Consider the following 12,212-nt stretch of genomic DNA (forward strand, 5'->3'; position numbering starts at 1 on the left):
CGTTTGAAATGGATTCATCTTTGGAAGAGTAATTCTTTTGAAGCAAATATTTCGAAATTCTATTTTCATTTTTTGTTAACCCAACTAAAGCGAAGGTCGGGCAATCGAAGAATTTTTAGACGTGAATATTTTGTTGAAAGGTGAACATTCTCACAAACTCTCCTTAGACATGCAGACATCACATGCACCTGTTGGCATTGACCAGTAAGAACGACAAATTCCAGGAAATATCAGGAAGCTAAAGCGAGAATAGCTATTCGAAGGAATGGTTTACGACAGCTTGAATCTTCTGCATTACAAGGCGCAATTTTCTACACCATGGGACGGGCTGATTGAAATAGTATGAGGTAGCTTTTAGGCGCTCAAAATAGTAATCTGACGACAGCAGTTCTATCAAATAGCCCAAATAATATATAGATTATTGCATATTTTCATATTAAACAGGCCGCACTTATTCAGTAGTTTTAGAGACAACTAAAGAAAAATGAAAAAACATTGGTTTTCCTCCCACATGCGGGGGGAGAGAAAGATTAGTTTTTTGGGATCCCAAAACTTTCAATATCGAATGCGCTGCAAAAATTAAAATGATTTGCTCTTTCATTACTTAAATACAATTTTTAAACTAGAAAGGATCATTAAATTCACACTTGGATAAGAAAATTTCTTTATATAAAATATAAAATAAATTCAGATTATAAATGCCAAAATTAAATTGTAGCGATACATTTTAAAATTTTTATACAGAGAGTATTGTCTGTACAAGATATTTCTCTTCACTTTTCATTCATTCTTTACAATTTAACAATGATCAATTAAGCCAGAAAATTATTTTAATTCCATACTTAATGTGGTTCATTACCGTAAGTTCCAAGAATCTGGGAAACCTATCCTATTGAATGAATAAAAAATAAATTTACGATATATATATATATATATATGTTTCCATCTAATTTTTTTTTGTTTTTAAATAAAAGGGAAACATTTTTATAAACTGTAACTTTTCTTTTTTTTAAACTCACTATTATATCACAATAAGATTTTATCCATAAAATAAATAGGAATAAATAAAAATAAATAAATAAAAAGAAATTATATTTTGTACAATAAATAAAGAGGACAAGAATCGTTTATAACAAACTTCAAAAATTAAAGTATTAGCGCTTCTCCAATACATAGTCTATAAAATGTGATTCTAGATTCTTTTATTTTAATTTTTTGAAATCTAATAAACATTTAATGTTTCAATATCACTTTTTAAGTTTTGAAAGGTTAAAACAATAGGAATTATAACAAAATATCTAAAATAAAATTTACAAAAAAGAAAAAACAAGAAACAAAATTATGCGTTGCGCTATTTGCGAAATCATTATTAACTACGAGGTTATTGTTATATTTGTACAGGTGAAGGATGGTCCATTTCTTTTTACTTTTCTGTGTGCTATCGTAAATTTTTTGGCGACCGACTGCCAGGTGTTGGCTCAGCGATCGACTGATGAGAATTACTTGATTTTGGTGGAGATTTCACGCTTGCTACAGTTATTGTAGATATGGCATCCATTCTCTGTTTTTTCTCAGTTTCATCCTGAAGAAATAACAAAAAAAGAATTAGGTTAAATAGCCTTTTTTATTTTTTCTTTAAAGTAAACATCAACTATGTTTCTACCTTACTTTCTTGAATAAATTAAATCATGTTTAATCTTGCTGGGACCTGGGACCTCAGAAAATTACTTTTACAGAAGGTGGTTAGAAAGTTACTCTAGGAGAAAAGCAGTTGATTGGATATGCTGAAGTCCTAGTCACCGACCAATCCTATCCAACTACGTTCTGTTGGGTTTTAATCAGGAGAACTAGCATACCTAGGCAAAATTTGAACCAGTTCTAGGAGGAAGACATTTAAAATCGTCAAACAAAGCTGTCTGTCAAATGCTCTTAAGATCTCGTCGATTTACCGATGAGTATTGAATCTGCTCTGGGTGAAGTTATAAACTTCAGCCTTCGAAACCCAATACTGAAAAAGGGTGAAAGATACAATGACTTCAAGGAGCAACACATCCATTAAAGATGAATCTAGCACCACTGGAGTCCGTATGCCATATGAAGTCGTGTTAGCTACGGACTTCGAATTGTTCTGGGAGTGTAGAGAAAATAGAATGTTAGCAAGGACAACCTCTTTCTACAGTTCTTTATATCAATTTACTGATTATTAGCTGAAAAAGAACATTATCTAATTAATCAGTGACGATGATCTCTAATAACTTTCCAAGGATGATTTCTTAAGAAAAATAGTACCACCACAATAATGTACGATATCATGGATGAATGAATAAACCTTTTTTTTATACATAACAACCCTCCCCTTTCAAAGTCGGTTATTAACTTGAGTAAAACGCTTGATTTTGATAAATGTTGGCGTACGGAAGTTCAATGCTCTGCTATCTCACAAAATTTAAAGTAAAGACTGCTTATTTTATTGAATGTAAATGCACTGCATTTGTTTGGAATTTTTCAACATTCGTACCAAAAACTTCTTCTATGTTGTCAACTTAGAGGCAAGTTGGAGCTGTGGTCATGAGCGTGCAGTAAGAAGGAGATATGATTATCCGCGAAAGTTTAGTTGTTAAACAAAATTTAATAGTAATGTAACACATGTGATTCCTCTCGGCATTGACATCTAATTTAAGCGAGGATGGTAAAAACCTCCAACTGTAGTGATAAAGTGATTATTTATTTTTTGTTTCTTAATTTGGATACCATAAACATGCCTGTAACTCTAAATTCTTCTGGGAGGTTTTTACGTGCAATTTATATAGCAAAAGAAGCAACAGTTTTTTTGAAGCAAATAAAAATAAATGATAGAAATCTCACCAGATTACTCTGCCCGTCGATTGTTTTCTGCTTTTTTGCTGATTCGATCTAAAGAAAAAAAAGAGAATAACGATAGATTAAATATAGCATCAAAAATTTCAATTACTAATAAATTATTTTGATCTTACATCTTTTTACAGTCGAGAAAAAATCTAAGATTTAGTATTCATGTTTTTTTAAATTAGCCTTAAGTTTTAAACGTCACAAAAAGGTTGAAAATAAGCTATTTAAGGTGGAAGGCTTATATCAAATCACTTAATGAAACCTTTTCGTTCCCTTTTATTCTGTGATTACCATTTTATCACTCACCCTTCCCACTATGACACCGGCAGAGCGTCCTTTTGAGTAGTTAAGAAATGTAAAAAATAAAAATTGAAGGTAAAGTAGTACTAACTGTTGTTTTATTAGATGATGTAGTAACAACTGGTGCAACTCCGCCCTGTTTAGGGCAATCGCCTAATTTCGCAGAACCTCTCTCTGTTGGTGATGATGAATATTTTTCATGCAATTCAGTTTTGTTTGTAGGAACACTTTCGACCACGCAAGCACCTTCTGCAGCAGCGGCTGCTTTCTTTTCATCCTCTTTTTTCCTTTCACATTCTTGTACAAGCACTTCTTCTTTGTCTATTAGAGATATCAATTCATCTACTTGTTTTTTTGAAAGTTTCACATTTTCATGGCCAACGAGATCTAACATCTAAAACGCAACAAGATATATATATATAAAAGAATATTTTAAATTATATTTAAATTTTATACTTTTTATTTAATAAGATCTGTTCCCTGTCCCATGGTTTTAAAGTAACTGCGAAATCTAAAGTTATTTAGAAAGAGGTACAATTTGATTTCGCTTCCACCTTATTAATTACTTAACACAGGAACCTAATGAATTTTTGGGCGTAAAATTTACTACTTTAATTTTTAAAAACATTAAAAATAAGAAAAGCTACTGAAAACAAAGACAAAGATGCTGCTTTCCCTTATTTAAAAATAAAAAGTCATTGTCTACTCTCTTTGTAGTATTTTAAAAACGAAAATAAATTACATAAAAAAAAGAGAAAAGAAATACTCTTGCGGCAAAGAGCCTACGTTATATTACGTTATATTTTTTAAATATTTTTTCAAAATTTTCTCGAAAGGGCATCTTTTTTCAATGGATTTGGATAATATGAAATCAATTGTATATTTACTTTTAGAACAACGTCCACTCTAACAGATCCATCTCGATCAGCATCCATTTTAGAAAGAATCTCTTTGATTCTTTCTAATCTAGAAGTATCTTCTTTGCTATGTAGTTTTCGAATTGTTGAAATCAAGTCATCAATACGTAATTTCTCATCTCTGAAATATACGGTAAGTTATTAAGGTGGCATCACAAAGATTCCGTTTGTGGAAAAATGCTTAAATTTAGTTTCTAAAGAGTACTAACTACAAGAAAACCATTAAAATTAGTAAGTAACTCCAACTGCATCACATAGCAGCCTTAAATAATTTGTGCAATAATAAATGGCAGAAAACCGAAACAAAAATAATAAGCTGATTATTGTTATAAACACCTAGAAAAATTGTGAAAACACACCCGGTTTTGGAAGCAGCTGCAGGTTCGGCTGTTTTTTCCCCAGATATTGGCGCTTTAGCACCAGATTCATCCTCTAATTTTTTATCTTCAACAATTCCTGCCTCTTTCTTTTCCACTTCATGGAGTACCGTATCTATTTTGCTAATCATATTATTAACTTTCTTAAATAATCTTTGAGCGGCTTTGGTTTCTTTAACATTCATCTCTTTGCCAACTTCCATCATTAATTTCTGTAAGTCAGCAACATCCTGCAAACAATTTGAACAATAACTATCTGAGGTATATGTACCACCGAAGCGAGTACAAAACTTTTTTTGTAATATTCTGGATATGCAGAGGATACTCATTAGTTAACCAACTTATATTAATTAGCATGGTGTTAATTATGACTGAATATACATATTTATTTTTTAAGGAGGATTAAAAGTGATGCTAAAAGCGGTTTTGAAGAAAATTTATCAACCAAAAGTAACTCTTTTGTTCATTTAAAAAAATTTGTTTTAAGGCAATTTTTGGGGAGGGTTTAGATTGGTTTCTCTGTAAAGTTTCTTTTAGAGTAATGTACGGTTTTTTAAACTTTTTAATTTTGTTAAGGATTTATTGTGTCTCAACTGTTCGGAGTCTGAAGAAAATAGGTAAATTAGAAAGTAGAGAATAGCAGTAAGTGAAAGCTGTTAGTGTGCTCACCAGATTTTTTGTGTTAACTATTCTTCTAATGGATGTAGGAATTCACTGAGGTTCAGCTTGGAAGATATCTGTTTTAACTTTTTTTTACCCATAAATTGGTTTTGGAACTAGGATGGTTCTTAATGTTGATTTTAAAAATTTTAAAGGGAGAAAGATTCAATAAAACTCCCTTAAATAACAAATCGATAGCAGGATGTAAATCTCGCATAAAAAAATACCCTGTATTACTTTCTTGTAAACTTCCTTAAGGTAAGTATACACTTTCTAGAAAAAGTAACTAAGTAATAAGTCTTTCTTATTTCTTTTCATCATAAAAACCAATCGCTGAACTTTGTCGATAAAGTTAAATCTAATAGTAAAAATTCTTAAAATCAATCAATAAAAATTATTCAACTTAAAAAAGTTGAAATAGGCTTACACAATCTAATTATAAATCTGCAATCCGATATTTACCTCTTGATATTCCTTCATCTCTTCTCTAAGTTCTTGTAACTCTTCCTTCTCCACAATTAATTTCTTCTGGCATTTACCCAGGTTGTCCAATGCACTTTCTAAAGCTTCTATGTCCTTAGTTGTCACCTCCTAGTTAAAGAAAAAAGTTCAAATAGGCCTTTTTTAAAAACTTCTGATACAATTATACAAATTGTTGTATAATTACTATATATATATACATTACTTAATTAATTATTGTCCATTAATTAATTAAGTAATGTTTATATATTAAATATACAAATTCATAATTTATACATATATGTTAGGTAGATCATTTTCAAATGAAAAATTGATTTCCCTTGTTTGGCTGTCAAGTTCCATAGAGACTTAGAGAGGACTGTGTCTAGCAATGCAATTTGCATAATTCAGATTTTGCATACAAAAACTTTACGAAGTCTTATCATGTAACTTATAATGTGCGGTAAAAAGGGAGTTATTTGTTTTACATTTTGCTTTATTACCGGTATGCTCTTATAAACCGCCATATTTTTTTTTTTTTTGTGTTACTTACTACTGAACAAGGCTGTTTCTCGGCTTGTCGTTCAAGTTTTTTCCCTTCAATGTCAGAATGCACATTTTTATCAACCTGAAATTTATGGAAAATTACGGAAAAAGTCTGTACTGTTAAAAAATAAAATAACAAATAAAAAAGCTATAAAAAACTTTTCCCATTGACTTTTGATTTCCGAACAATCACTGTGTGCTCACAGTTTATGTGTTCTACAAACGAAATTTATGAAAATGTGAAAATTATTTTCCTACACCATTTTTGTTAACATTTACTTATTTGCTTTAAAAAAAGTTCATTCCAAAATTCACACTTTCTTATTTTATCCTTATTCTCTAGAGTGTTCCAAAACTTCTCACTTCTCGCTGAAGACTGTTTCATTATTTATGATTATTTCAGTTTTTAGCTTATTTTAACACATACAAAAATTGAAATACACAAAAATTAATGTTTTAGGAAAATATTTATAAAAAATATCATTGAAATAAGAAGATTAATAAGAGAAGAAAGCAACTGCACTTGAGCAATGGTGTACAGAACTTAGAAGAGGCTGCTTCTCTATTTTGGTTTGGTGTATTTTAATTCATATAAATGTTAGTTTACCTATTCTAATCGTTTCTTTTCGCACATAACCTACCACTGCATGAATTTTTTGTCTTGTTTCAAGAAAATTCTGAACCTACTCTCATATTATATACTTCACTACAGAAATGGTATAAAAAAATAAAATAAAAATCTAATGATTATTTCAAGTTTGTTGAAACATATTTTTTTATATGTAGCAGTTTGGCTACATAATGTATTCTCTCATTTCTTTCAAAGTGTCAGCTAGCTATCCATGCATTTGTTACTAAATAGAAGTGGAATCTATAATTTTTGAAATAAAGTAAGTTCAAGTTTTTAAAAGCTACTATTAATCCAATTAATTGCACAGCAGACAATTTCTACTCCAAAATTAAAAAAAATTAAATACAAAAAGCAATTTATTGGCTATTCCCATAAAAAATAATTCAAGGAGAAGAATGATTTAGCCAAACGCTACGCTATGCAGTAAAGGGTTAATATATCTTCTATATCTAGAGAGTATAGTAGGACTTCCTTTAATTTTTTATTCAGTAAGCATTTACTTACGTCAGTAGCTAATTTTTCTGGTGCAGCAGTGTGTTTCATTTCTTCAACTGCAGCTCGGAATGCAGGATCAAGTGTTTTCGCTTTATCCATCAGAGTTGGAGCCGTGTCAACTAAAGCTTCTTCTTCCGCTCTCTTCTGAGCTTCCTAAATTGTTTAAATTATTTGACTATAATAAAAGTATTAATAGTTTAAACAATATATTTTATTAAAAAAAAAAAAAGTGGGGCGTTAAAAGTTGACTTAATACCAAAATGATCATAGTAATCTAAAAACAAACCTAGACATTTCTAAATAATAACCTTTGCTTGAAGTTCTTTCAATTTGGCTTGTTCTTCACGTTCTTCCATTCTTTCCTCTTTAATCATTGCCACTTCTTCTTTAATAATCTCTATCTTCGTCTTATAATCCACTTTACCTTCTCTTTCACCGATCACAGCCTTCGTAGCGGTGCCCACAGCGTCTGGAAGTGCCTGGATAGTTGCAGCTAATTTCTCTTCTGTAGGTGTCGTTTCAGGTAACATGAACGCCTGAGAAATCAAAACAAATTTTTGAAATCTCCGCATCCAAAGTGTGTTCTTGCCTATTTTTATCTTAAGTAAAAGTATCGCAATCGGATAGAAATGGACTTTTTACAGGAAATACTGTTCGGAAGTCTCCTAAGTACCGTCTACTAAATGGTCTTTCTCTCACCTGGAGTGTATAACCATTGCTGTACGTTCAAATTAGATGGTGAATTCAAAATATTTAATTTTAAACGAAAATTATTTTTGAATCGAAGTTAAGAATAAAAGAATGCATTTTAATTGATTTTCAGGTATCTAAGATTTTCTTGAACTAGGTACACGTGTTGCGTTTAGTACACAACTTTAATTTGAAACATTTAACCGGGAAAAGTTAATGGTACTTCTTGGCGAAGGAGGTGGTTAGGCTTACTTCTAGTGCCATTTAGTGTGATTCAGGTAACTTATCACCAAAGAAAAATTGATAAGAATTATACGCAACCAAAATTTTAAACGCGCATAAAATCGGCTGAGTGGAAGTTCCTCTTCACTTTATTGTTTTAAGTTTTCTTCCAAAATGGTTCCATAAAAGTGAATATGTTTAAATATTGAAGTCAACTACCTTTACGATCGAACACTTATCTTCATTATAATTTATTTTGATCGGCCTTTATATAGTTGAGCATAGTCAGTCTTAACAGGAAATTAAGACTAGGCTAGGTAACGAGCCGAAGATAATTTTTAAAACATTTGTCCATTATGCCTAATAATCGTAAATTCTAAAAACTTTAGTGATCCAAAATTATACCCAATTATTTAGTGACCCAAAGAGTGTTAGCATAAACTTCTTGCCGAAAAAATATCTGCGGCCAATCATGCCATTCTAGAATGTCCTCCACTCGTAAACCGTTTAGTTCATGATCTCTCATCGCATTTGATTCCCATCTATTTTATTAATCTAAGATTGTTATTTACTTCAATATATAATTTCAATCATATCCTTGTTTTAAATAAGTCAGTAAGAAGGGGGCACATGGATACATCGGATCCACTAGATTGTTATTTGGGGTGGGGGAATGGAGTCACTAATTTTTAAATTGTTAATAGAGCCAAAAAAGTTAAACTGAAAGATTGTGAAAAGTAATCACTGTTCCATCACTTCCTCTGTTCCCACTTGTGCTGAGAATAAACGTTTAATAAAGCAAAAAAGTTATCGATTAGCAAATTAATCAAAAAATTTAATGAATCTTTAAAAACAAATACCTGTGAAAGTAGTAGTAACGATGGAGGAACTTTCTTAACAAGTGACAAGTCCAACCACTGATTAAGTTGTGCTTTTAACCGTTCTTCTGATACACCTAAAGCTCGCATACCACGCGCTCTACAAGCAGCCTGAAGTTCACTTTGACTTAAAGAATCTACTCCTTCTAAATGGATCATCTAAACATAAATAAATAAACAAAAAATTAATCTCAGGCCAATGAATGCAAGAGGTAATTTCTATATTTGCACTAAATTTTGATAAATTGTTAAAAGCATTGGTTTGAAAAGCGTTTAGTGACTAGGAGACTATTTCTTTATAAAACAAAAATAGCATGTTTTTCTATTTTAACAAGAAGAATGTTCTTACATTTTTACAATGTTATTACTGCTTATTAGCAGTTTCTCATTTTTATAAGATAAATTATTTTCACTAATTGGATATGTTGATATTTAACGTAGCACTTATAAAGATATTCTTAGTTAACATATTGTTACTTCTTTTTAACGGTAAAACATTTATTTTTCAATGTACTGACCATATCGTCTGCAGCTAGACTCCTAAGTTTTAATCTTAATTGAAATCTCAAAAAATTCGTAGTACCAATTGGATTCATCTCAAGTACCCTACATAAGGCCATCAGCTGAGGACGAGGTAGGGAATCTAAAGTGATTTCATCTTCGAACAATTTCGAAAATTTCATTATCTCATCGGAAGTTGTCATATGACCCGATGTTCGAACCTACAAAAAAAATATTATAATAATAATAAAACAAAAAAGTACTACCCAGAAAAAAAAATTATAAAAAGATTTTTGGACATAAAAAAGAGGATGTCCACGGGAAACAACTGCTAGAGTAGCTAGAGAAACATAACTGAATGATAACTATTCTGACAATTTGCCTCGAAAAAATTGATTGCCAATTTGAAATTAATCACCAATCAAAGATGACTATGTCTCAGGTCTACTTGTTCAGGATTAGAAGAAAAAATACCATCAATAGTTCTGTGAAGAACTGGAAAGGTAATAATAAATTATTTACATTTCTAGGGATACCCTATTTATACAATACTAATTTCCCGAGTGATACAAAACAATTAATGAAACTAATCTGGTCGCACTCATTTCCTCACGAAAGTAAATTTTTCTTTTTGTTTTTTGAGCTAGTAACTTTATATTTTCTCTTGAGAGAGCAGATAACCACAAAGTGCTTGTTAATAAAAGTTCGGATGTTTTAAACTTCAACTCTTTCACCTAAAAACTGATTTAGTTAACGATTGAAAATGCTGGCTCAATGATGGCAAATAACGAAGATTTTTAAATATAGAAATTGAATGTTTGAGTAACATTTAAATATAACCTTATATATATCCTGGTTACCTAACCGCCGTATTCTTACTTGGCTTCTATCCCAAACATAAGTGTGTTCATAACTAATTTATGAAACGAGTTTACATCACTATATTATCTCAACTATTTTTTTTTTCTTTTTTTTAAAACTAAATTATCAATAAAAAGTACACAAAAATTAATCAAATGAAAGCAGCTCCTCTAAATACACTACTAGCTCTTAAGGTAGATAAAAACTCACTTTTTCGAAGAATTGTGCAAATTCTTTTGCTGCTTCAGATGAATGACCTTTACCAGTTACTGCCATATCATCCAATGTTCTCTGAAGAAATTTAGCCATTTCTAGTTTAACTTTTAAGGACCGTTTTAATTTGTCTTCCTGTTTCAAAGGTTCAATAAATAGAATTTTCGAAAACAACTGTACGTAACTGCACTAAATGCAAAATATTAATTACTTTTTCTGTTGCGGTTTCAAATGTTGATGGTAACATTCCTGGGAAAAATTTGATAAAAAATGGTAGGGTGAATTCCAAAAAAGGAACAATAATAAATACTGAAAAGGGTACTAATCTGAACAGGTCCCCAACTGTGCGCACTAACTGAAACAAAGAACAAAATTAAACGTTAAATTAAATGTTTATTTAAATAATATTTAACATTCATTCGTTTTCCAGTGACCTAATACTGTTATCTTACCAATTTATGTTCTCTTCTGGTCAGTGAATACCCTTTAAGTACTTTCCAAACTAATTTCGTGGAAACATTAATATCAATAAATAACAATCTGAACCCATGGTAATAATGAATACATTCATCTATAATTGCTTGTTTTATGCTCCTCCGTGGTTTTTTGGCTTTTTTCCGTTCAAGCGCTTTCTCTTTAAGAACAGTAACAGTCTCTTCTACTTTTGATGAAGCCTTACCAGGTTCAATAGCGTACAAATTCACAGCGCTATTTTGAAAATGCCTCACAACATAATTGCTGTTTCCGTTTATGAAAGACTGATATGTTTTTTTATTCAATTGCCGAGCATTTTCACAGTAATGGGACACAACCAATCCAGCAGGAATGCTTGTACTCGCTGGAGAACATTGGGAGTAAAATTTCTGAAACGTTCTGCAAAATGTTTCTCCTAAAAACAGAAGAATAACAAAAATTAAACATTAGTGACAAAAAAATTTATACCCAAAGTTATATTTTAGCTAAGCGTAATTGCTTTTAAAAAATCCAAGGTTACATTCTAGCTAAGCGTAATTGCTTTTAAGAAATCAACCCGATCGGTGCCTAATTTGACTGAACGAAAATCACATGATTGGTGTTTATCTCATTTAAGTTCCCGGTAAACGGGCATAAAATCAACAAGAATAACTTTTTTTGTAACAACAATTCTGTTATTACAATAAATTACATACAGTAAATTACTCAACACTAAATTATAGAAAAGTAATTTTCTGGTGGAGAAATTAAAAGAATTATTTTTAAAGGCAGCTGGACATAAGAAAAGCTATAAATAGATGTACTTACTTACCATCAACTATATATTTTGTTTTGATCACTAACGAATTATTACTTTTTAATAAAGAATACATGATGTAATCTTCGTCACACACTTTGACCTAGTCTATTCGCCATTAGAAGAACAGCGGATTTTACCCCAATGCTTACTTGATGTGATAAGGCAACCTTACATTGCGTTGATAAACGTTTTAAACAAATTTTAAAATTTGGAAAATTATAGAAAAAGCACACAATTTTTTGGAATTTAGTAACTGTTTTTGTAAACAAACCATATGATAACTACTAAACAAAACAGTAAATATAGCACCACAGTAAGTTA

General features: G+C 30.7%; 1 protein-coding gene across 2 annotated transcripts; it reads right to left on the bottom strand.

Annotated features, from left to right (window-relative positions):
- Window positions 1-647: 647 nt before the first annotated feature.
- Letm1 (Leucine zipper and EF-hand containing transmembrane protein 1) lies at window positions 648-12,209 on the bottom strand. Of its 2 annotated transcripts, XM_074142505.1 has the most exons (15): window positions 11,904-12,209; window positions 11,071-11,507; window positions 10,830-10,973; window positions 10,616-10,753; window positions 9,562-9,765; window positions 9,026-9,202; window positions 7,562-7,789; window positions 7,263-7,406; window positions 6,135-6,209; window positions 5,585-5,713; window positions 4,445-4,692; window positions 4,056-4,206; window positions 3,260-3,562; window positions 2,866-2,913; window positions 648-1,582 (listed from the first exon to the last, which is right to left on the bottom strand). In XM_074142505.1, exons 1-15 carry the CDS (start codon window positions 11,962-11,964, stop codon window positions 1,439-1,441), a joined length of 2,631 nt encoding a protein of 876 aa, XP_073998606.1. In that variant the 5' UTR covers window positions 11,965-12,209; the 3' UTR covers window positions 648-1,438. The 2 variants fall into 2 exon arrangements, with proteins under 2 accessions (XP_073998606.1, XP_073998607.1); XM_074142506.1 differs by lacking the exon at window positions 6,135-6,209.
- Between the last annotated feature and the right edge of the window lie 3 nt (window positions 12,210-12,212).

The sequence above is a fragment of the Rhodnius prolixus genome, unplaced genomic scaffold (assembly GCF_049639745.1).
Source record: "Rhodnius prolixus isolate KJV_2025 unplaced genomic scaffold, Rpr scaffold_6, whole genome shotgun sequence".
Classification (NCBI taxonomy): Eukaryota; Metazoa; Arthropoda; class Insecta; order Hemiptera; family Reduviidae; genus Rhodnius; species Rhodnius prolixus.

Bases quoted from the DNA above. Each gene is read 5' to 3' on its own strand.
- Letm1 (XM_074142505.1), bottom strand. From the start codon at position 11,964: ATGTATTCTTTATTAAAAAGTAATAATTCGTTAGTGATCAAAACAAAA. The intron at 10,754-10,829 runs GTAATTAATATT...CCTTTGAAACAG, and splicing joins TTGAAACCGCAACAGAAAAA to GAAGACAAATTAAAACGGTC. The intron at 9,766-10,615 runs GTGAGTTTTTAT...TTTTTTTTGTAG, and splicing joins TTGCACAATTCTTCGAAAAA to GTTCGAACATCGGGTCATAT.